General features: G+C 41.6%; 1 protein-coding gene across 1 annotated transcript in view; it reads left to right on the top strand.

Moving 5' to 3' along the window:
* Positions 1 to 24,738, top strand: part of dnah7 (dynein, axonemal, heavy chain 7) — a gene marked incomplete at both ends in the record, with an annotated part of 70,444 nt that overhangs the window by 19,883 nt on the left and 25,823 nt on the right. Inside the window, 21 exons of the mRNA XM_083996924.1 lie at positions 264 to 391; positions 651 to 863; positions 1,619 to 1,717; positions 2,508 to 2,756; positions 3,810 to 3,959; positions 6,701 to 6,883; positions 11,149 to 11,325; positions 11,650 to 11,781; positions 13,331 to 13,552; positions 14,408 to 14,605; positions 17,013 to 17,168; positions 17,430 to 17,598; positions 18,553 to 18,679; positions 19,058 to 19,277; positions 19,495 to 20,121; positions 20,878 to 21,123; positions 21,322 to 21,551; positions 21,656 to 21,986; positions 23,239 to 23,585; positions 24,007 to 24,187; positions 24,378 to 24,563. Of these exons, the coding sequence (XP_083853050.1) occupies positions 264 to 391; positions 651 to 863; positions 1,619 to 1,717; positions 2,508 to 2,756; positions 3,810 to 3,959; positions 6,701 to 6,883; positions 11,149 to 11,325; positions 11,650 to 11,781; positions 13,331 to 13,552; positions 14,408 to 14,605; positions 17,013 to 17,168; positions 17,430 to 17,598; positions 18,553 to 18,679; positions 19,058 to 19,277; positions 19,495 to 20,121; positions 20,878 to 21,123; positions 21,322 to 21,551; positions 21,656 to 21,986; positions 23,239 to 23,585; positions 24,007 to 24,187; positions 24,378 to 24,563 (4,571 nt within the window). The remainder of the gene's footprint in view (positions 1 to 263; positions 392 to 650; positions 864 to 1,618; positions 1,718 to 2,507; positions 2,757 to 3,809; positions 3,960 to 6,700; positions 6,884 to 11,148; positions 11,326 to 11,649; positions 11,782 to 13,330; positions 13,553 to 14,407; positions 14,606 to 17,012; positions 17,169 to 17,429; positions 17,599 to 18,552; positions 18,680 to 19,057; positions 19,278 to 19,494; positions 20,122 to 20,877; positions 21,124 to 21,321; positions 21,552 to 21,655; positions 21,987 to 23,238; positions 23,586 to 24,006; positions 24,188 to 24,377; positions 24,564 to 24,738) is intronic.

Here is a 24,738-nt window from a genome sequence, read left to right as displayed (position 1 = left end):
AGAAAAACATATGGTTGACGGAGGGAGCGATTCACGTCTTGTCAATCAACACACAGACACCTGGGTTTTATTGTACACGCCCCTTATAACAACATGAGCACTTCCAGTGCCCCGCAAAACAAGAGCCTTGCAATTGAGAGCACATACAACAACAGCAGTGGGAGTAAAAAAAAAACGAGAAGAAGAAGTTTTGTCAGAGTGAAAATACGCAAAGGTAAAGCCAAATGCATATTGTGATGTACTAACTGTGTCTGTGTATCTAGGAATTGCTGCCCATGCTGAGCTGCTGATGTTTGAAGGAACAGAGCTAAAACTGAACCCCTCCTGTGCCGTGTTCATTACTATGAATCCTGGCTACGCTGGACGCTCTGAGTTACCAGATAACCTCAAGGCACAGTATCAGTCATTTGTTTCTGTATGAATGTTCAAACTAGGATTCTTGTAGTACATGGTGAGGAAGGAAATCTGCATGTTTTCTTGCTCCTTGAGTAAATGTAGTTCAAATGTTGGAAGGTTTTATTACTTCTCTCCCAACTTTACTGATGTAAAGAAAACATTAAACTAAAACAAGAGGAAATCTATGTTCTTTTGAACTATGTCCAAAAAAAGCAAACATGTAAATGTAAAGCAAAACTGTCTTGTTACAACAGGCTCTGTTCAGGACTGTGGCTATGATGGTACCAGACTACGCGATGATCGCAGAGATTGTGCTCTACTCGTGTGGCTTTGTGACTGCGCGCCCACTGTCTGTGAAAATTGTGGCCACCTATCGACTCTGTTCAGAGCAGCTCTCCTCCCAGCATCACTACGACTACGGGATGAGAGCTGTCAAGTCGGTGCTCACAGCCGCTGGAAACCTCAAGGTATCTCAAAACAGAATTACTTTGATATGATGGAACTCGTCGTTCGTCAGAATTTCTTCCCCGACAAAATAATTCCAGTCTGATGCATCAGAGCCATGCTGCTAGTATGAACTTGTTTATTTTTCAATTTTTAGATGTGCCTCACTGTTATTGTGACACTTTCTTTTTAGAAATCATAGATGATTTCTTTTCGGGGAAGTAGAACAATCTTTGATCATAGGACAACAGTAAGAGAAATGCCTAATTGGGGTGCAACAGTTTCTCAACTCTTGCTCACTGTGTTTCTGAAAGAAAAAGGCTGAGCTAGCCCAAAGGAAAACAAGCACATAGATGAGAGTAATGTTTTGCCTCATTGTCAAAACAGATTAGGTATATTTAATACAGAGCAGTGGCTTACACATTGCTAGGATTATCGTACTTTAGATTGTCCATCCAACACAGAGAGTAATGTATTCATATCAGCTCAACAGAACATGACAAACTCTTTCACTGTATTGTAAACATTGGATATGCCCCTAATCAGGTGATCTAATGCATCAATGTATGTTCTTGTAAAGGTGTCAGCTAGACCTGTACAGTAACAATAGTAAGTCCTCTTGTTTGTCAGCTACCTGTGCTATGGAAAAAACAAACCAAAAAAACCTGAAAAATACACATGAAACCCCAACTTCAACTGCTTTTCATATGTCACTATTTTACCACTGTTTATATGTCTTATTTATTTTGCCTTCTCTCCTCCCTCCTCCGTGGGGTAGCTCACTTTTCCTGAGGAGAATGAAGACATGCTGTTGCTGAGATCCATTATTGACGTCAATCTACCCAAGTTCCTGGCCCATGATCTGAAGCTCTTTGAGGTGAGATAGAGTGGAACTCCTCCTGTCTTGATTAACACAGCAGTACTCATCAACTGATGTCAACACATACAAATTCAAGTCAATCATTTGGAACTACAATGAGCAGTGCGTGTGTGTATTTTATAACAGCAAAAAAACAAAAAACAAACAAACATGGGTGATCGCCCCACGAGCGTTTTAATCTTACCGGTTAACAGTTAATTATCGGTTAAAGAGCGTTGGTTATTGGTCATTAGAAAAATTCAAGATCTGCATCCCTGATGAGGACAGTTTGAGTCTGTTTAAAGCCCCTGTACGGAGCTTTTAACTGGATACGCAAAAGTCTCTGGTTTCTTCTAATGTGTCTCTGTTACCTACAACAGCAATTGAGCCCATCAGTGTGAAGATGCGCTATTTCTAAGTAGTCTAATTCTATACCTCTGGAAGGCATGGTCTGGTCGGACCACCGACAAAACGATACGAATAGATACATTACACTGCTAAAAAAAAAAAAACGAAGCAAGCCCCGTCTTCTTTCCGACGTTTCCAAAACAAATCTACACGCGCCGGCCAGACAAACGTCTTCATGACAGTGGGAAATGCAGTCTTCATTCCGCCACTTTCGTCCACAGGGGCCGCCAAAATCAACACTAAATGAAAAGTCTGTACAGGGGCTTTACGTGTGTCTTTTATACAATATGAGTTTCTTGTTTACTTGTTCATTCCCATTAGATGTTATGTTGTTTATGTCTGTTTGTCCATTCCCTTATTCAACCCAAAAAATTTCCATCTCACCAAATTCACATCTCAGGGTATCACCTCTGACCTCTTCCCGGGGGTCCAGCTGCCAGAACGAGACTACCGCGTCCTGCTTGAGGCTATCAAGGAAAACTGTGCACGCATGAATCTGCAAGTCACCGAATTCTTTATTGAGAAAATCCTGCAGGTCTTTGAGATGATGATAGTGAGGCATGGATTCATGCTGGTGGGTGAGCCCTTCGGAGGAAAGACTAGTGCATATCGTGTGCTGGCAGCAGCTCTTCATGACGTCTGTGAAAAGGTATGATGTCCTGAAACTATCCATCTTAGTTTCTAACCTCACACTAAATCATGATCAATAGCTGCTTTAAACCACTTTATTTCCCTGATGCTTGCATTCCTGTTGTTGTCCTTGACGTTCAACTTATCTATTGTTTTCATGTCAAGTATTAGCCTGGTCAATTTGTCAGACATTTTGAGGAAAAAAACGTTTCAGATGATTGACCATGTCTTTTTTTAAACTGTATTTCATTATGAATTTTGATGAGGTCCCCTAGGTCATTGGGACTTACTCCATGTGTAAAAAAAAAATCTCTAAACCTTCATGTCAAGTAAGAATATGCCTTATAATCAATATCCAAGGCTTATCTGCGCTACATGTTTGTCCCAAGTAAACACATCCATCCAATTTGTCAGAGCTGTAGTCTTTGTTTAGTAGTTATCGATCTCACAGAGAAGAGCAGAAGTGGCCTGTTGTATTTACATGGCTGAGAGGACTGAGAGGCATCCCACCAAGGAGACAGATGAAGGCCTGCTGATGGAATGCCTGGGAACGCTGCATTTATCATCGTCATCCTTGTCGCTGCACACCCACTGATCATGTCCAACCCTCTCCCCCCGCTCCCTGTTCTATCCTTTTTGTATTGTTCTTTTTTTGTCAGCAGCTCACTCTCTCATTTTTTTTCAAACTCAAAGTGACACCTTTTTTTTTTTTTTTTTTCCTTTGCAGTTTTTGCTTTTCTTCCTCAGTTAGCAGAAGTCCTGTCATACGGACCGTAATCCTCTGAGCAATTTATGAGTTTTGGCGTCGACAAGTTAGTCAAATGAGCGGCTGTCATACTTGTTGAAACACATTTGTTTTCCTTTTTCTAAGACAAAACCCACAACCCATAGAGTAAAGTTTTCTTTTATATACATTTTTATGTTGTATGTGTGTGTATGCACACACCACAACTATTTCTATATGTATGTACATACTGCATCTATTAATGTGTGCATCCATTTCCCTTGAATTTAAGATATCTGTCTGTGTATTATCTTTTTCACGTTTGCATGTATGTGATTGTTATACCAGGGTCTGATGGATGAGAACCTGGTAGAGATCACAGTTATCAACCCCAAATCCATCACCATGGGTCAACTGTACGGCCAGTTTGACCCTGTCTCTCATGAATGGTCCGATGGCATCCTTGCCGTGAGCTACAGAACCTTCGCTTCCTCCCTGGTAAGATTCCTGCCCGAACAAATACATGGTATTGTTAGACTTGTGAAACAGCAATTCAGAGACCCTCAACAGATAAGGATGTTCATGTGAGGGAACTGTTCAGGGTCGACCACAGATCTGCATCTGCATATTGAAATCCAGTATATTTACACATGTGCATCTATTTAGCTTATTTGACAAAATTTACATATTAAGATACTTCACCATCGCCCTGGCGCACGATACATTTCTCAGAGGAAACGTGGAAGCTGTGACGCCTCCATCTCTATGTGTGCTTCATATTGTGTACAGTCTACAGGGATGTAATAACCACTTTGGTGAAGATGTGGTTTAAATTATTCAAATGGTGAACAAGCGCTGTTTTAATTTGATATCTGTATTTTAGTAACTTTATTTTGATAAACCCCGGAGACAGTTCATGCGTTGGAGCTTTTGAGGGCGTGTGATTAAGTATTTTAACTTTAACTTTGATATCCCTTTTAATGGTTTTTATGGTGGATTTCAAAAGCTAAAAAATCATGTTCACAAGTGCGGTTTCCTCGTTCGGCTGGAGGGTAGGAAACCCACATCATCTATCCTTGTGGAGGTGCCACCCCTCCTGGTGGATGAGGACATGGCTGAGGAGACACTATGAAAGTGCATCCCTGTTGGCAACCTCAGAGAGTGATGTCACCTCTCAAGGTCACTGAGTGAGTCTGTGAACAGCTCTGTCAGCAGCAAGATTTTGGTGATGAACAACACGACCAAGTGCTGCATGCAGTCACCGTTCTGTAAAAAACTAGGAGCAGCCAGAACCATAGTTTCATGCCGTTTTCACTTTTCATGCCTGTGCTACCAGAGCCTAATGTGCCCTCTCTCTTATTTTGTAACATTTTAGCACTGCTTTACTAAAGTTGGCAAATGTAACCCCTAAACTACTCTACAGGAGTATTGGATTGAATTTCGTTTCGTCCACCTTTGGTAATTCCACTCTGTTGGAGGACCTAGTGGCAGAATACATTTTCATTATCATGGTTTCAGTTTAGCTCTGAATGCTCAGTTTGCTTGTTTTTGTCATATCTACACAGATCACAGACAATTAAACCTGAACTCTGTCTTTTAAAACAAGGTATTCGAAGCAACATCTTGTTCCTTGTTAGAGAAAGAAGTATTTTTGTTTTTCTGCTTCAGCTGCATTGTGCATAACCACTGTGACCTTGTCTAGGAATGTCTCCTTTATAAGTAGCTATTCAGAACTGAGTCACTAAATGCTGCTGCACTTTTCCCTCTGGGTTAAAACATTCAAGGGCCTTTCACTTTTGGTACTTCAGCAAAGATTGCAGCACACTCATGTTCTATATCATATGCAGCAGTGCAGAAAGAAGTTGAGATCAGATACTGTACATTATCATCTATTCAATATTAGTTTACAAGTTTGGGGTCAGACATGACATTCCGATTAATTGTAAGCTGAAAGAAAAGCTGCAATGACAGGGTAAAAAAAAACAATTTTCTGTCTTGTTAAATTTAGATCTTTAATAACTCTATTTCCTTCATGTGCAGCCACAGACACTAGACACACGGGATGACAATTTACAGATTGCAGTGGAGGCATATCATTATGGAAAATCATTTGTTTGTCCTTTTGTCAGATTGTTTCCAAATGAACTTGTCATTTTAGAAATTGTGAACGTTTATATAGTTGTCATTTTACAAATTGTTTTTTTGTTTTTTTTCAATGAATAAGGGCTGCGAGGAGTGGTTGTGACAGCCGAGGCGGTACACATTGATGCAATGAAAATAGAAAACAAGAACAAGCCTTGTCTTAATTCAGTCTCAAAAGAAAAAAAGTCATTTCCTTAGTGGGTGAAACTCTGTCTTTTTTTCTACATCATATTATACTAAACTATTTTTTTGTGTGCTAATCTGGAGTCAGCAGCAATGTAGTGTTTTTAAACTCCCTGCATACACAGTATACGTTATTTTGTGCCACGCCCAAACAACATACTCTCCTCACAAGCACCAGATGGTCCAAACCCAGGCACATCCATTTGTTTATATTACAACAAATCAATTTAAAGCACAGCTCTTGCCAGCCCATTTAACTGGAGAATTGACGCTCGTTGTCAACCCTTATTATGACAGTGTAGGTGTTAATTTCCTTCATTTAACAAACAGCCTTCGCCAAGATAATAATGCACGAGTTCTTTGGCGACCTTGAAAGTGCGCACGGGGATTTCTATCAGTGGGGAAGAAGTAAATGTGGTATGTGCTATATGATTAGAGGATACAGACACTGAAATTATGAGCCCAGGGTAGAACATGAATTTCTGTGCACTTTTAATCTCCTTTTCTTAACTTTCCATGAATCCTTTGAACATTCTGTGTGTTTCATCATTGCAGGGGCCAGCCATCTGGTAGATTGAGTCTGATTTTTCCTTGAAGCAAAAATCCCTACCAAGGCTCAACATATTATGTGCCCATTTGTCTACACTATGTGTTTGTCTTAAAATCTGTTTGTGTCTCCTTATATCCACGTTTTCCTCCTTTCATATGTCCAGCTACCAACAATATATACATTTATTCTATCCTCTATTTGTCTGATATCATTTGTCTTTGGCTTTGTTTCAACAAATGAAAATGATCACTGGGGGATCAATCGTTTGCTGTACAATGGAGACTATTTGTGACCTCATTTAATGTAAATGTGATAGAAAATATTCCTCTCAGGTGTAAGCAATTCTATTTCTTGTGTTTCTCAGAGCCCCGACAGAAAATGGCTGATCTTTGATGGCCCAGTGGACGCCGTGTGGATTGAGAATATGAACACAGTACTTGATGACAACAAGAAGCTGTGTCTGATGAGTGGTGAGATCATTCAGATGTCCCCGCAAATGAGCCTCATCTTTGAACCCATGGACCTGGAGGTGGCATCTCCAGCCACGGTGAGAAATACCTTTTATTTTTATTCTGGGTCTCATCATAATGTATCCCGCTGTTCCATTTTCTTGTGGTGATGGTTTCCAGTCTGTAGACACTGTTGAGGATGGATCGCTTCTTCTTCGTATTTATAAACAGAATGTTTGTACAGAGATGATGGTTTTCTTACTGTAACATTGTGCTGCATCAGTTCAGACTAAATTTGGGTAATATACCGGTAATCTATAACATGATCTTATTATCCTTCAGTTACACAAATGGTTTAATTTATGCTCTTCATGGCTGTCTGCTTTTATTTTATGTTATCTCAAAAATGTCAAGAGGGTACAATCAAACAAAATATTTGTTGGTTTTATTCATTACATTCGTGGATCGGTACTTGTATATCATTAGACATATACTTTCTCACAAATGTTAGTTCGCTTTATCTTTTAAAAAGTGTCAGACGGATGTAAATAACATTAAGCTTAGACTGTTACAAGGAGGTTTGATTTGCTAACCGTTCCTTGACTTCATGTACTTACAATCTGTAGTTACCTCTGCTGCCTCTGCTGTTGGCCTATATATAATAGGGGGAGTCTAGACAACCATGTGCAAAGGCTGAATCCCATTTCACCCCTTGGCCCTACCACTTATGGCACTTTTCCACTAGCGCGGCACGGCACGACCTGGTACCAGGTCAAAGGTAAAAGGTCCCATTTTTAGTACCTCCTCGGCCCTGGTTCCAAGCGAGCCGAAGCGATACTAAAACGTGACGTCAGCCGACTGCCTTCCACTGATTGGACAGAGCGTCGTCACTGGAAGAGTGCGAGCGCTACGTCCAACATGAGAATCAAACCCGGAAATTTCAAAAACACAGTGGCAACAGCGACCACTGATCTGTATCAAGACTGTTGTTATTCCTTCACCCGAGTCAAATGATGCTGTATGGAAAACCACACTGTGTCGCCTCCGCGATCACCCCCGTGCCGACCCTGCCCCCGCTGAGGAGGTACTAGAAGAACTCTGTACTGTAGTGGAAAAGCACCTTTACCTAGCCGAGCCGTGCCGTGCCGTTCCGTGCCGTTCCGTGCCGTGAAAGTGTAGTGGAAAAGCGCCATTAGCCCTACCCCTCTGTTTTGCACGTTTGGGTGTAGGGATAGGGTAGTCCCAATTCCCATTAGGGGGTAGGGGGAAGTGGTAAGGCTATGAAGATTTTTCAGAGGCACACTTCAAACGGAGGGGTATGATGACAAGTTTCCCAGAATGCATCTTGCGGCAACGGCGGTAGCTGTAAAACAGGTGAAAAGCTGTTTTATTTCCCACTATAGCGCTGTTATTACGTCACTTTATTAAGTTTTAATATTTTTACATGCGAGAAAGTAACTGTTTGGATCCCCAATGTGCGGTTTGTTTTCTCCGACATTTTTCGGAGAAGTGAAGCTCCACCTGTGGAGCAGCGACCAGGACCAGCGGGTCATCACAGAGGCAGCAGCTCGGTCTCCTGAAGTGATCTGCTGGTGAACCTGCGTCGTTATCCTGGGGGAGAAAATGATCGCTTATTAAAATACCTGCAGGTTTTTAGAGGTTTACCGCCGGCTGGTTAAATTCTATTTAGGAGATTAATGTTGGTCTCATTGATGATATCTAACAATTGTGGCAGTCGCATTAGTTTGTTTGAATGAAAAGTGAAGAAGAGCAGCGTTGCCTCAGGGCTCTGTATGTACAGAAATCACCACATTTACATCATTAAATAAATGTTTTACAATGAACTGATCAGTCTGCATTAAATTAAATTAAGTTATATACAGTAACATGGTTACGGTCAGGGGTAGACAATAAGGGAAATTTGTCACTGGGCCAGTGGCTTTTGAAGATCACTGGCCCCACCATTCTAACCACTGGCCCAGGACAATAGGTATCGATCCCCATATTAACGAAAAACAACATATCCCAGCCAATTCCTGCGGTCTCGCCATCGAGGCTGGAACTTTCTGATACCATTACTAGTCAATTTCCAACATTCTTGATACTTATTCAATACCACGATCTTGTAGTTTCTTGAGATTTTGGGGGATTATTTTGTTATATGTATTTTAGTGATTATGTATGAGTTGGTATATTTGTGTTTAATTTTTGTATGTTGTTATTTATTTGAGTCTGATGTAAAGGATTTATATCCTGTATCAGATATTTTTCATTCAATTTCATTAAAGAAGGTCAAAAAAAGTGCTTTTAAATTCATCAGGCTACTTTATTTAATAAATAAATAACTGTTTCACATATTTAGCCTCCACTGTGGTTTAACAATGAAGTAAAAACAGAGTTAAAATGGTAAATATGCCTCAACACAAACATGAAGTTATGTAGTCATTACTTTTATCCTCCAAGTAGTTCAGTGATATAACTGTTGTTCTCATTCATTCACGTTTAGGCTGTTTCCACAGATTGGTGCAAAACTGACTCATTGTTTCATTTTCAGCTCAGTTTTGCGTTTACACACGTTTTTTTGTTGTTGTTATTATGGTCTAAATGTCACGTGACGTGCCACCGCTGTGGCGCACACCGAACAGCTGGCGCCCCAGCGCGAGCTCTGGCCCGTGTGTAACGTTCGCGTCGGTCCCGACAGGACTCGACCCGACGCGCTGAGGAGGAGGGAAGTTTCATGGTTAAGAAAAAGGTTTTTATCGGTTCTTGTGACGACCTTCTATCAGCAGCAGTGAGTGAGCTGGAGCTGCAGCTGCAGCTGCTTGCAGGTGGTGCTGACGTGCCAGGGCACAGCGCTGGCTGCGCACAGAAAGTAGATGTCTCTGTCGTTGATCGGGTCGGGATCTCTTAGCACTAATTACCGAGACAATTTGACAGTTATCATTTCAAACCACAGGGATTTAATGTGAAATTAGATTAATTTATTTACTTGTTATATTTTTTTCAAGGCATTATTTTCACTGGCCCCACCGGGCCAGTGTTTGGAGCGTTCTGGTGGCCCTGACGGTTTGAAAAGTACGTCCGGGCCACCGGGCCATTTATATTGTCGACCCCTGTTACGGTACATGGCAAAGATATTTCACTACTCTAAACTGTCTTTGGTTAGGGTTAGAGGTTATGGGCGCATTGCATTGTGGGATACAGTACACAATGTACATGTAAACTGGTCAGATGCATACTGGAGATATTTTCCGAATCAGTACGACATCTGGGAATCTTTCGCATACTGCAGATTTTGCTTTTGTTTGCATACAGCATACTGCATTTTGGCCAAATCAGTACATACTAGCAGTGTAGTATGCAGTTTCGAATACAGCTGGAATGTTGGATTTCTGGCAAAAACACGTTGCGCCTGCTTACGTAAAAGCCTGTAGTGTCACTAGTTTTTACCAATGAATGATGATATAACTGGTTGAAGGTTCATACAGTTCATCTCCAGCTGCACCCATCTCAGAGATGACAAGTGCTGCATTTATATCATACAGTCTATGATTTACATATGCAGTTAGTATATAAAAAGTATTTTAATTGTATCACTCATTATGGTTTGTTGTGAGGCAGTAACAAAGGCAATACACATAGTAGATGCCTGGAGAGAATAACATCTCCCTTAATGCGTAGACATGCCCCACTCAACTTTTTTGTTAAACAGATTTCTATTTTTGATCCTCTATAGCCTGGCATCTGTTCCTTTCATCATGCTGAATGCAGACACATCAATGTTTTTTTTGAGCACTGTGTTTTCCCTCTTCTTTGTTCATGGCCCCCTTTGTGCACTGTTGATCTCTCATTCCCTCTCTGTCGATGGAATGTATTTATCTTAAACCTTACCTTTCTTTATTCATTCTCTCTCTTGCAAAGTCATCATGTATATTAGATTTCTCCTGTGTCTCTTGGCCCATTTAACTTTACCTTTCCTCCTTTGAGAAGCCATCCCTTCTGTGGGACTTGGAGCTATCGGGTCTCATTAATAGCTGCTCTTCTGAACGAGGCTGTAATATAGTCATCAGCACATTGTAACATATGCAGCTTGCGCATAGTTACAATTTTCATTGGGATGATGCAACTACAGGGATAAATTCAGCATAAATGCAGCAGTATTAGAACCTTCCTTCACACTACACTGAGCATCCACACATTTTCTGATAGATTAGCGATCAGCCCAGCCAGATATTTATGCTCAATAATCAAGACTACCAGTATACTGTACTTCATGAAGACCCATATTCTGATACACCCATTCATTTCTTTATCACCATATGTGATCTCATACATGATTTAATAGATGACATATCTGTTGCAGGTATCTCGCTGTGGTATGATCTACATGGAGCCTCATATGCTGGGTTGGAGGCCTCTTCTGCTGTCCTGGCTAAATACCCTGCCAACCACGGTCAATGACGTGCACAAAGACCTCATCACTGCCCTGTTTGACCGCGTAGTGCCAGTCTGTGTGCAACTCATTCGAAAGGCCACCAAGGTACTGAGTTATTCTAACGTAATACTATTATGAGCACTTGTTTCTAAATCAATGATCGTTGTTTTCGTCACACTTAAGTGAGATTTTTATTCTGCCTGAATAAGAGGAAATTATTTATGTGTCTTATTAAAGAAATACTTTGTATTGATGTAAGTGTATTCTTTTCTGCATATTTTAGAAGGGATTTTAAGAGTTTTCAGTTTCATACAGCAATGATTCGTAGTTGACTAATTGTCAACTATATTATCTTTTAATGTAGTTGGTTCAGTAGTAAAGTTCTCTTTGTGCTTTGATGCGTGTTGTCTCTTTATGCTGTAATTTCAGGAGCTGTCACCGACGTCCGACGCCAATTTAGTCAAGTCCATAATGAATCTGATGGACTGCATGATGGATGAGTTTCATGATGAAGGAGACATGAAGAGCATGAATGAAAAAGATATTTGTTCCTGGTTGGAGGTTATTATTAATTCTACTATTACTTATTTTAATTTCACATTTCATATCCTGTCTTAGTAAGTTGACTTGAATGCACTGCAAAGACAAGTAGCTGACCTGCGTGCTCAGCTATTTGTCTTTGCAATTCATTCAAGTGGTGGTGTGTTGCGTGTACCTGCATGAAAGGAAACAACTGCAAAAAAATATTGCAGTAAACAAACTGGCCAAACATGATCATACCACTGAGAGTGAGGATAAACAATCCTATTTAAATGCTAAGAATTCAAACTGAGAATATGTCTGAAAAATTGCACTTGGCACTGTCAAATTTTGTTTTGCTTTGCACTGATGTTGTAAGCCGGTGGTTGTGCTTGTGGATAGCATAAAGAAATAGTGGAGGCAAACACAAAAGGCTGACATGAAGAGAGAAACTGTACTTAATGGTTAGAATTATCAGTTTGCTCGGCTGAACAGCGTAACAGGCACAGTTAGTGAAAGAAAACAACTCTGTATCATGACAGAAACTGACAAGAGCCTATTCTGCAAGATACATTACCACTTTACCCATGAAATCCTGATGCCTGACCCGGTAGAAGCTTTAAAACATTTAGCACAACATGAGCAATGAGACCAGTTTTACTTCATTTTACTAAAGTCACGCTTCCTCATTTCCATTTATTCATTCCGGAGCTGGATTTATTCATTTATTTATTATTTCCCTTTATAAGTAGCGCAAATGGGTTATATTCATCTTAATTTCAGTGATAATTATTGACTGAAAAAAGAATGTAGCATTGAACACAATCCAGCATTCATACTCTTTTTATTTTACCAAACAATACAGTATGTACAGTGTTCAGAGAGCCTGTATTTTCCCTTTTAAATGTACTGTTCTCATCAGGCCTGCCTCCACACAGGCTCACAAAGAGTGGAAAAGTTTTAGCAGATGAGCCCTCTCTTCTGCCCCCTGCATGAGTTCCAATTGATTTTTTTTTGCCTCTGAATCATGTCTTTTGAAAGCACTGCTATTATCCCCCTGTGCACACTGCACTGATGAATGCCTTTCAACCTTCTCTCCCATGTTTCTTCGCCAGTCATTATCAAAGTGCTGAATTAATCAGCCTTTTAACAGCAGGAGCTATCATGAGGCTGCTAAGCCTCATTTCCAATTCCTACAGTATTCCTGCTGTTTTTCCAACAAAGTCATCTCTTCTCTGTGGATTCTGGTATTAGTCTCATAAAATAATCTGTACACTGGTTGAGACATTTACATCCTTTCTGTGCATTTTGATCAATTTAGTAATTGCAAACTTTTGTCTGTGCCATGAGGTTTTTGACTATAAAGACTCAGCGTGGGTATTTTGTTACAGTGTGATGATATCTGTTAATGCTTACCCTAACCATTTGGAACCTAAATCTGTTCATTTTGCTGGTTATGTTTCGCAGGGAAACAAAATATAATGAATCGTAGAATATGGAAATTCACAAATTGCACCTGCATTGGCATTTTATAGGTAGATTTTAAGATGCCAACAGGAGAGACTGACTTTTGTACTTTCCTTTTACACAGGGCATCTTTGTGTTCTGTCTGGTGTGGTCGGTGGGTGCCAGCTGTGATGACTCAGGTCGGGTTAAGTTTGATGCTGTGTTGAGGGAGGTACTGAGTGGTCCTCTAAGCGAAGAGACCCAAGCCTGCCATGGCATTCTGGCCAGTGTGGAGGCTCCACCTAAACAGCTGACAGTCCCTCTGCCCAAAGAGGGAACAGTCTACCAGTACCGCTTCATTAAAGAGGTGGGTTTGTCACTTAAAAATACACATTTGCTGCAGAGCGGGGTCTCAGAAACCACTGTGATATTTATGACTTACTGTATGGAGCTGCTGATGAAACAAATGTGAGAGAAATCATATTTTCCATTATTCTGAGCTGAGAATTGGACAAAACTAATTATTTCTGCAAAGAAAGACTGCAAATGGTTTTATTATTCAGTAATTTTGTTTATATCATTATTATCACATTACCTGACAACAAGGAGAGCCCCGCTACATCAAGCACTTATGGACTGGACAAAGTGATGTACCAGTGTTACATTTTTCTCCTAAAGCGGTCAGTGAAGGGGGCTGCTCATTATTTGTCAGTGCGGCCCTTATAAAGTGTCATATTCAGTCACGCTTCAGTTGCATTACTTCACTTGCCTTGGATTTCTAACAGTAAATTCAATTTTTATCATGGAAGATAGGGAACAAAGTGATGTTTTCACAGAAAAGAAAAGAAAAACACTTTTCCAGTTAACTCATAAAACCAGATATTCTTCTTTAAAAGCTCTTTTGAAAAAGGTGGTGACTGTCTCTAAGGTTTTAAGAAAAAAATAAATGACTTTTGGTTGATAGTTGACGACACATTTTTGGTTCTAAACATCAACTGTTTGATATTGTTGTAAACAACGGATATGAAATTCTGAATTCAAGGAAACTGTCCAAGAACATTAGAGATAACCTGTAACCCCAAATGCAGTACACATGTGTGTCACTTTGTCATAAACTATTGCTTACAGAATATATTGAGCCCAGTATTACTGTATATGGCTAATAACTGGAGCAGTAGTTGGAGCGCTATAGTCTTTGTGTGTTAATATTTTCTTTCCCCAGGGTGTGGGCAGGTGGGAGCTATGGACTGATGAACTGAAGACTGCGCCCCCCATAGGCAAAGACATGCAGTTCAACGAGATCATTGTGCCCACTGAGAACACAGTACGCTACATGGCACTGATGGACCTCCTCATCACCCACCAGAAGCCCACTGTTTTCATCGGCCCCACCGGTACTGGCAAGAGTGTCTACATTACAGTGAGTGCTTGCTAGGTATTATTTCAGTTGCATGGTATTTGGAGGGCAGAAAGGCATTGTAAATCGAACACATATACAGTATATACTGTATACACCTTTACCCTTATTTCTGTTACATTCGCCACTTTTATACAGACATCGCTCTGTTTTGCCATTTTGAAGATCCATTGTGCTGCCTTTGCTTGTTTGCACGGAATCAAACAGACGTGTTATATTGTCACCCTGTGTGTGACTGTCAGCCCTTTTTTCATAGAGACCGTTCAAGCGTAGAATGTTTCACCTTCATTCCACCATGCTAATATGTGTAAAAGGCACAAAGAGAGAATAGAGGGTCATTGTTCTGCCTTGAACTGGTTGTCTTGAACAGGTTGTCTACTCCTGGAGGGCTTTGAAACATGCAATACCTTCCACATTGAGACCTTTTACATCTTTTACATCTTGGTCAAAAGTCCACTACATACCTTCAATAAGCAAAATTAACTTGTTTTGATTTACTTTATTTACAGTGAAATACAAGTACAATAGTACCTGTCCCTGAATCATCTCCCTTGCTGTTGCTTGTAAAAATGGCCTTAAACATGGGCTACACTTGCGTTAAAAGGGAACTATGCAAGTCTGGTCGCTTTTCCGCTGTTTTGGTAACGCTCCTCTCGTCCATGTACATTTGTTCACAATGAAGCCGGCGGAAAATCAATACATGGAGCGGTGGATAACGTTATATAACATATACAGTACGATGTTATGACATGTGTATTTGTGTAGTCTTAACCGTCATCAACAAAAGATGGCTGGTTACACAGCGCGTTTGTGTCGCGGTGTGCAGAGACGAGAGCTGGGACACCGGGGCGGCGGCCAGGTACTACACTGATGTTGCAAGGTTGGTTTTCAGCCATTCCTGGGGAACTGGGAATTGTTCTCAGAGTTTTAGTCGAATAAATTATTGTTATTATAGAAAAACACTGTCTACTAAATGAATGATATCAGGGAGTATTCTTTGTGAATCAGTATAGCCCCAGTCACAGGAAAGTGGAGAAAGTGCTTTCAACACACAAATCATTTGGAAACAACACAGCCACACCAGGTGTGAAACAGCCACCTTAGAAAAATACAGTGTCTGAGAGCAGACCCTAGGCTATTTATATCAAGGACTAATCCTCCTTTCTTCCCTTTCCTTCATTAGTCCACCCATTAGTGTGCTAAGACTTTGGAGTCTTGGAAGAATAGAGATCATCTCAGTGGAGAGCCTGCCTCGTTTTCTGCTTCATGGCTGTGTGTGGTGGAGGAGCTATGTCCCATGTCACAACCAGCAGACAGAATCTGAATCCCAAAGGGGGAGTGATAAAGGAGCGTCAGCACTTCACACACTTAAGACAATAAGAATGACTGGCGATGTGTCGGCACTAGTTCCATCAGAGAAAACGTACATGAAGCTCTATCGCCTACCTCGTAATACTTTGAAATTAGACTGAGACAAGCTGTGCTGTTGGTTTATAATTTAGACAAGAGGATGATGATGCACCTTGGCTACATCCTGTGATCACTCACATCACAAGTCCAATTCAATTATACAGCTCATTACCCACTTAATTTCATAGGTACGCGTGGTGTGAGTGTGTGTGTGCGCGCTTGCGTGCATGCTGATACATGTGTGCTCATGAAACCCAGAGAGTGTGTCCTGAACACACAGTGTATAATAAAGGCACCATGAAAATAGATCAAATCCTAATTAAATACATCAGATCAGCTATGACTATGTTCTGTGTCCTATGATGTGTACTCATAGAAAAAGAGGGAGCCATTTTATCATAATGACCTTTAGCTCAAACCTCTCTCAGCTTTTAGTAAAATGCCCTTTTGTAAATGGTCATGCAGAATCTAACATTCACTGATTTTACCCTTTTGACCTGCAGAACATTACTTTAGAACATGTCCTCAGAGGGCAACTAATTTCCTACTTCATTTCATAGTCAATTTTAGGGATTAACTGAGATCCAGTTTGTATATAATAAAATACATACTAATTGCCACATTTAATGAGATTATAAAGCTTATCACAACCATTTCCCAGGATCAAATTGGAAATTATCATTTTACATGTGCTGCAGCTGTATTTGGCTTTTGCTGTGCAGATACAGAGGAGAGAAATGAAATCCTTTAAAACATTTTCAACCAGTGAGCATTAGCACACATTTACAGTATGTATTGAATTTTACTTTCAAAACATACATACACTACATTTTATGACAAGTGTACAATTCATAGGTAACATTTTTGCCAATCACATCTTTTGTTTTTGCAATGTGTCCCCATTTTACATAGTTGTCTGGCACATGAACATATACTAAGAAATGTCCATACTATTGGATGATAACCTGTGCTTATGTTCCTGATATCTCTTATCTCCTAGGACTTCCTATTGAAACAGCTGGATAAGGATGTGTACAGCCCGTTATTTATCAACTTCTCTGCCCAGACTACAGCTGCCCAGACCCAAAACATTATTTTGTCCAGACTAGATAAGCGGCGCAAAGGAGTGTTTGGCCCTCCACTGGGGAAGAAAATGGTACGTCGTCTGTCTTATGTTCATATTATGTTTTAGGTTGATATGATTTGTTTTTTTTCCCCCTTGAGTTTATGCACATTTTGGCTAATTGTTTTAATGTTGTTCTAAAAAATCTATAGTCCTTAGATAACAAGGATCACATCATTTAAAGTGTTGTCAGATGTTTAAACAGAAATCTGTGTAGTTTTAAATATCAGTTATCTTGTGCTGATATTACAACCTATTTATCATGCCATGTATACTAATGTTCTATCTTATCAGGTGGTATTTGTGGATGATGTGAACATGCCAGCAAGGGAGGTTTATGGTGCTCAGCCCCCTGTGGAGCTCCTGCGCCAGTGGCTGGATCATTGGAACTGGTATGACTTGAAGGACTGCTCCATGATCAACCTGGTGGATATTCAGATCGTATGTGCTATGGGACCACCTGGTAAGTAGCAGCTGTACCGTTTCAAAGCCAAGTTTGCTTGATAAAAATTAAGTTTCTTTCTGTCTCTTCACTGCTGCCTAAGTGCTGTAGAGACATTGCCACAAACCACCACTACCTTCTGTTTTGTGGAGCTCCTCGTTGCCTTGAGGTGCTTACAAATAGCAAATGTTTACCACTTCCTCCTACAACTACTAAAGCACAAAAGCACTCCTGTCCACTGATGCAGCTGGCAGCGACAGCTGCAAGAGAAAGAGGGTGGGTGCCACTCTCAGGTGCTCACACAGCTCCAGGGTTTGCTGCTGGTACCTGTGCTGAGCTAATGTTACACTGGTCTATCATGTTTAAGGAATTAGTTGGTCAAATCAAAAGACAGTTGGATTTAGAGGTCTGAGACCACTTTCCCAGTGGATTCCACCAGATATGCCGATGTAAACTTGTGTCTCAAAATAAAGGAAATGCCATATTGTCCAAATATGGTAACACAAACAGTGTTGTTGTTAGCTGTATAGCTAATAATGAGTTAAAGCTCCAGAGGGACCTTCCAATTCACTTTGTTGACTGGGATGATCTAACAAGTCACAAGTTAGTCTTGCAATGTAATATTTCAACATTGCAATATACTGTAGCTGCAGCATGTAAATGCAGAACAAGGTACCCTGTTAAGTAGTATTACATGTACATGAGTAACATAGAGGTTGTCATCTCTGACAATATCTATGGTTGCTGGGTCATCTTTAATACATAACTGCTCCTTACCAAAATAATAGTAAACAATTGAACAATGATGATACAAAACAAATGGAAAGAGCTCTAGTTAGTGACCACTGAGACATACATTAGACACATTGAACAAATGGTAATGATAAGTGAGCATTGCAAGCAAAATCTTCAGGTTCTTATAGTATCAGGAGCATGGATCAGAAATGGTTCTTTTTTCTTCTCCTTTTCATATAGGTGGAGGGCGGAACCCTGTCACACCTCGTTTTCTGCGCCACTTCAACATGATGACCATCAATGATTTTGATGACAAGACTATGTATACAATCTTCTCCAGGATCATAGACTGGCATTTCACCATACGGTAACAACATAGAATATGGAATATGTTTTACTATCATGAGAGCATCCAATCACTTTTAGAATAAAAATGAAATGAAAATTACTGCTGATCAAATACCATTAGGCAGCCACGACTGCAGAAATGTATATAAATTTAGGAGGATAAATGTTTGTTATTAATTATTCAGGAGACTGCAAAACTGTTTGAAAAAGTTTCAAATGAACTCAAGTACTCATGCAGACTGTGTGCAGACATACACTGTATACCGGTATATGTACTGTATACAGGCACACACACACATACACATACACTCTGTATATGTCTACATGTACGTGTGCGTACTAATATTTTCAAATGAAACGGGGCAATCTGAACTGTGTGGGACTATTTCATCCACAGGTTCGCTTTCCCCAAGACATTTACAGCTCTGACCTCTCAGATCGTTAACAGCACCATGTCAGTGTACCAAGAGGCCACCAAGAACCTGCTACCTACCCCGACAAAGTCCCATTACCTGTTCAATCTGCGCGATGTGTCCCGAGTCATCCAGGGCATCTGTCTGGCACGGCCAGAAACTGCAGATGAACCAACTGCCATCAAACGGCTCTGGGTGCATGAGGTAATGTGGTACACAACAGAAAGACAGTATAAAAAAATGCCTACTCAGAACTACGTACATAACTTAAGTAACATCAATTACAAATAAAAAACAAAATACATTAAAATATAGTTCATGTATACTGAAGATGACATTGTCACACATTTCTCTGCAACCTCTGGACTCTGCTGATTTTTCTCCTTGTTCCCCTTTCTCCCTCTGTCTTGTTGATTCTCAGGTCCTGAGGGTGTACTATGATCGACTGGTCCATGACACAGATCGGTCTTGGCTTGTAAGCCATTTACAGACAGTGTCTCAAAGTCACATGAAGGAAAACTTCCATCAGCTCTTCCAACATTTGGACCAGGACCAAGATGGGAAAGTCACTGAGGACGACCTACGCAGCCTCATGTTTTGTGACTTCCATGACCCTAAGGGCGACGACCGCAACTATCGTGAGGTGCACAATCTGGACCAGCTCGGCCAGGTGGTGGAGTCCCACTTGGAGGAATTCAACAACATCAGCAAGGCACCTATGAATTTGGTGCTTTTCCGTTTCGCCATTGAGCATGTGTGCCGCATTTCCCGCATCCTCAAGCAGCCAAGTGGACACGCTCTGCTGGTCGGTGTGGGCGGGAGCGGGCGTCAGTCTCTCACCCGGTTGGCTGCCCACATGGCAGAGGCCGAGCTTTTCCAGGTGGAGATCTCCAAGACTTACGGAACCACTGAGTGGCACGATGATCTGAAACTAATAATGAGGAAGTCTACGCAGGGTGAAGCCCATGGCGTGTTCCTTTTCACAGACACACAAATCAAAATGGAGTCATTTCTGGAAGACATTGGCAACCTGCTCAACACTGGTGAGGTAAAGTGCAAGGGAGGGGACACAGACAAAGCCAAGGTTGATCATAAAATGTAATAATGTGCATGGCTAGATCGACAAATGAGCATGAAGGTATAAATAACATTCACAAGCTGACGGGAAGAAGGTCAGTCAGTGAATAAAGGTTTGAATGAATGGTTAAAAAGAAGTATGGACAGAGAAGATGGATATATTTGTAGACTGAAAAATGGATGAATACTTGGTGAATATATGAAATGATGAATGTTATACAAAGAGAAATAGGTTAAAGGTGGTTAACTTAACTAAAGGGATAGTTCAACATTTTGGCAAATTGGGAGATGGAGTTGTTTTCGAGGCAAATGCAGAGACTGCTTGCCGAAAAACTGCCCCTGACGGGAACACACATCACATCAGTGGTTTTGTAGGAATTTACCTCGAAAACAACTCTGTCTGGTAACGTTCTGTTATTATCTCATAGTGTGGTGAATGTGCAGGTCACAACGTTTTGGAATTGTTGGATTGTGTTTTTGATTAGTTTGATGAGGGAAACCAAGAAATCCCATTAGCCTTTGTAGAGTAGCTCTGAGCAGCTCTGCTCCGCCGTTCTAAAAATAGGTTGCACCGACAATTAAAGGTAACAAACCTACTATGGTAACAAACCTACTATGGTAACAAACCTCTTATGGCAATAGGCCAATTTGCCAAAATGTTGAACTATCCCTTAAACAAAGCAAATACCCAAATCCACTTTAATATGTTAACTGGTTGTTTTTTCAGGTGCCTAACCTGTTTGCAGTTGATGAGAAGCAGGAAATCTGTGAGCGAATGCGTGTGCTCGACCGGCAGCGTGACCGAGACAAGCAGACGGACGGCAGCAACTTGTCCCTTTTCAACATGTTTATCGAGCGGTGTCGCACACAGCTGCATGTTGTGTTGGCCATGAGTCCCATCGGAGATGCCTTTAGGAACCGATTAAGACGTTTTCCTGCCCTCATTAACTGCTGCACTATTAACTGGTTCCAGGTGTGTGTATATACTGTATGTGGCATATGCACCACAAAGTGCTCCACGTAGTTTAACAAAAGACACAGACCATATATAATCCATGTATATTATTAGGAGTGAGTTAAAAAAAAAGGGAAATAAAGAAAGCCATTGCAGAGATTGAATGCACTGTATATAAAGTGACTACAGTATAAAGCTTATTTCCTTCTTCACCAGACGTGGCCTGAAGATGCCTTACAGGCTGTGGCCTGTCGCTTCCTGGAGGATGTCGAGATGACGGATGAATCCCGAGAAGGCTGCGTCAACATGTGCAAGATCTTCCACACCTCAACTATTGACCTGTCAGCGCGTTTTTTGTCTGAGTTGGAGCGCCACAATTATGTCACACCAACCTCGTACCTGGAGCTCATTTCCACCTTCAAAGCCCTGCTGAAAACAAAAAGAGCGTAAGATCAAGATTTATCACGTATTGCATGTGTACAGCTGTTGCTTGATGAACGAGTTACTTCAGCTGGTATTTAAGATTGATCTCTTTGCATCCTCTGCCCAGGGAGGTGATGAAGCTGAAACGTCGTTACGAGGTGGGTCTTGAGAAACTAGAGTCAGCAGCAGGCCAAGTGGCCACCATGCAGGTTGAATTGGAGGCTCTACAGCCACAGCTGCTTGTGGCCAGCAAAGAGGTAGATGAGATGATGGTGGTAATCGAACATGAATCTGTGGAGGTGGCTGAAACAGAGAAGATCGTCAAAGTGGATGAGGCTGTGGCCAACGAACAAGCCATGGCTGCCAAGGCCATCAAGGATGAATGTGATGCTGAGCTGGCTGAAGCCTTGCCTATCCTGGAGTCAGCCCTTGCTGCATTGAATACTCTCACAAATCAGGTAAAATTATTATTATTATTTTTTGAATAGTTAAAGGGATAGTTCAAGATTTTGGCAAATTCACCTACAGTACTGCCATAATCTCTATAGTCAATAGGGGTAGATTCATTAAAGCTATGGTCTACAATCTGACAGACTATGAGAAATATTTGAAAAAAGCATCTCCCCACACACACACACATCCCCTCCGAGCTTGTACGGCCTCGTCACGACACGCCCCCCTTCAGCAGAGCAGAGCAACAAGCCTGCCAGGAGAAACCAAACACAGCACCAGCTTTGAATGTGCAGTTAAATGTCAGATTCACAGTAACAACTTCCACAATAAAACCAAAGATTACCTGTTCAACATAAACTCCGCTGTATCAGCACCGCCGCTGCAGCCTGAGCTGGGTCGCTCTGCACACTGCACAGCCACACCGCGGCTCCGCTGTGCTCCAGCCCCCATGTCTTCCTGCTTCCCTTCCCGACACACAGCACCCTGTCCTGGCGTGACCAGTCTCCCTCTAGCTCTGAAGCTTTGCTCGGCGCCGCCATGCAAAGCTCCAGAGCTAGAGGGAGACTGCTCGCCGCGCGGCCGAGCACAGGGTGCTGTGTGTGGGGAGAGGAGCAGGAAGACCGGGATCTGTAGCTCAGCGGAGCCGCAGTGTGCAGAGCGACCCCGCTCAGGCTGCAGCTGCGGCTGGAAGCGGCTGTGTGTCGGGGAGAGGATCAGGGAGACTCGACGCGGCACTGGTACCGGTAATAACAGTGGCAACACATTCTGTGCTTCTGTATTGTGCTTCTAGTGGCAGACCGGCCAGGGGTGGGGGGGCCAGCAGGCCTAAATTCATGGGTTCATGTGTCTGTGGCTGAGCAGCTCATGGTGGTAACAACCATTTGTAGTTTCTAAGCGGAAATGGGTGGGGACGAGGTGGGACGAGTCGGGATGACGAGGAGCAGGGGAGTCGAGGGGAATGGATGGAAGGTACGAGCCAATGCGAGCCTTTCGTGACGAATGAGAGCATTTTGAAGTTGTTGGATTGTGTATTTGATGAGTTTGATGAGGGACAGGGGACCTGTACCGTTCACCTCCATTGTGATTTCTGAGCAGCTCGTGTTTCTGCCCCACGGATCTCAAAACAACATGCACCAATAATTAAAGGTCATGAACCTACTCCTATGACTGTAGGTGTTATGGCATAGGCGGATTTGCCAAAATCTTGAACTATCCCTTTAAGGATGAATCTAATGAAGTAGTTCTTTGCATCTACAGGATATCACAGTGGTTAAGTCCATGAAAAGCCCACCCCCAGCTGTAAAACTGGTGATGGAGGCAATCTGCATTCTCAAAGGCATCAAGCCGGATCGTATTCCAGACCCTTCAGGTTCTGGTAAAAAAGTTGAGGACTATTGGGGCCCAGCCAAAAAGCTTCTGGGAGACATGAAATTTCTTCAGAGCCTCCATGACTATGACAAAGACAACATCCAACCAAATTACATTGCTGTCATCCGCAACAAGTACATCACTAATCCAGACTTTGTGCCAGAGAAGATTCGAACTGCATCCACTGCAGCGGAAGGCATGTGTAAGTGGGTTTGTGCCATGGACAAGTATGACAAGTAAGTAATGTTCTTCTCCTTCTGTGTTCTCAGTTATGAAAATTGATGCATATTTGCAACGCTTGGGGTAGCTTTCATCTGTCTTGGTGATTAACATGAAGCTTGGTTATTGGCAACTTCAAAAGAATAATCATTTTCCTGTTGCTGGTGCACCACACATAGGCTAGGTTCAAAGTGATTCATGTAACATCTGACATTCTTAAATGCTACTGTAATTCATACTCTATATTTTGTGAAAAAAAATTCAGTGTCCCAAATAAATCATCAGAATCAGATACATTTCATCATATTGTACTTGATATGTGTAAATGAGAACCGATTTAAGGCTCCTGTGTCATGCTGTATTTTGACAATGTTCTTTTCATCCACGGTTTATCCATATCTATGAAATTCAACTAATTCTGTTTCATGTGTCCCTCAGGGTGGCCAAGGTAGTGGCTCCAAAGAAGGAGAAGCTGCAGCAGGCTGAGGGAGAGCTGAGTGTGGCCATGGAGAGCCTGAAGAAAAAGCAGGCTGCCCTCAAAGAAGTCCAGGATAAACTTGCAAAGCTTCAGGAAACTTTGGAGGCCAATAAAAAAAAGAAAGCTGAATTGGAGAATCAGGTTTGTGCCTTCTACATGTTTGCGGAAATGTAGAACAATTTAGTTGTCGGCATTTGAGGTAAAGCGAGAGTTTAAATTGTAATGGCAACTTGCTTCAGCTTTGACGACCTTCATTTGGTTTCCTTGACCCAGGAAAAACTACAGCAGTGCGTCGTGTTTTCATATTCTCTCCTGCGATGATGCGTCACAGGTGGATCTGTGCAGTAAGAAGCTGGAGCGAGCAGAGCAGTTGATTGGAGGCCTAGGTGGAGAGAAAACACGCTGGAGTGAAATGGCCTGCGATCTGGGGCAGCTCTACAATAACCTGACGGGGGACATCCTTATCTCAGCAGGCACAGTAGCTTACCTGGGCGCCTTCACCTCCAGCTACAGACAGGTGAGATGATGGAGCAGAAGTCGATAGTAACAATATATTTTCAGGAGATTTTGAGATTTGAGAGTGTCCTTCTCCAGACAGTTTTGTCAGCACTGTTTTTTTTTTTTTTTTTAGTAAAACCTCTGTAACATATTCTGAGGCAGTGCTGCTACATTTTGAAGTTAACATTTTTCAT

The sequence above is a fragment of the Trachurus trachurus genome, assembly GCF_905171665.1.
Source record: "Trachurus trachurus genome assembly, chromosome: 21".
NCBI lineage: Eukaryota > Metazoa > Chordata > Actinopteri > Carangiformes > Carangidae > Trachurus > Trachurus trachurus.
Note: the sequence above shows the minus strand (reverse complement) of the source record. Positions and strands in the feature narration are given on the sequence as shown.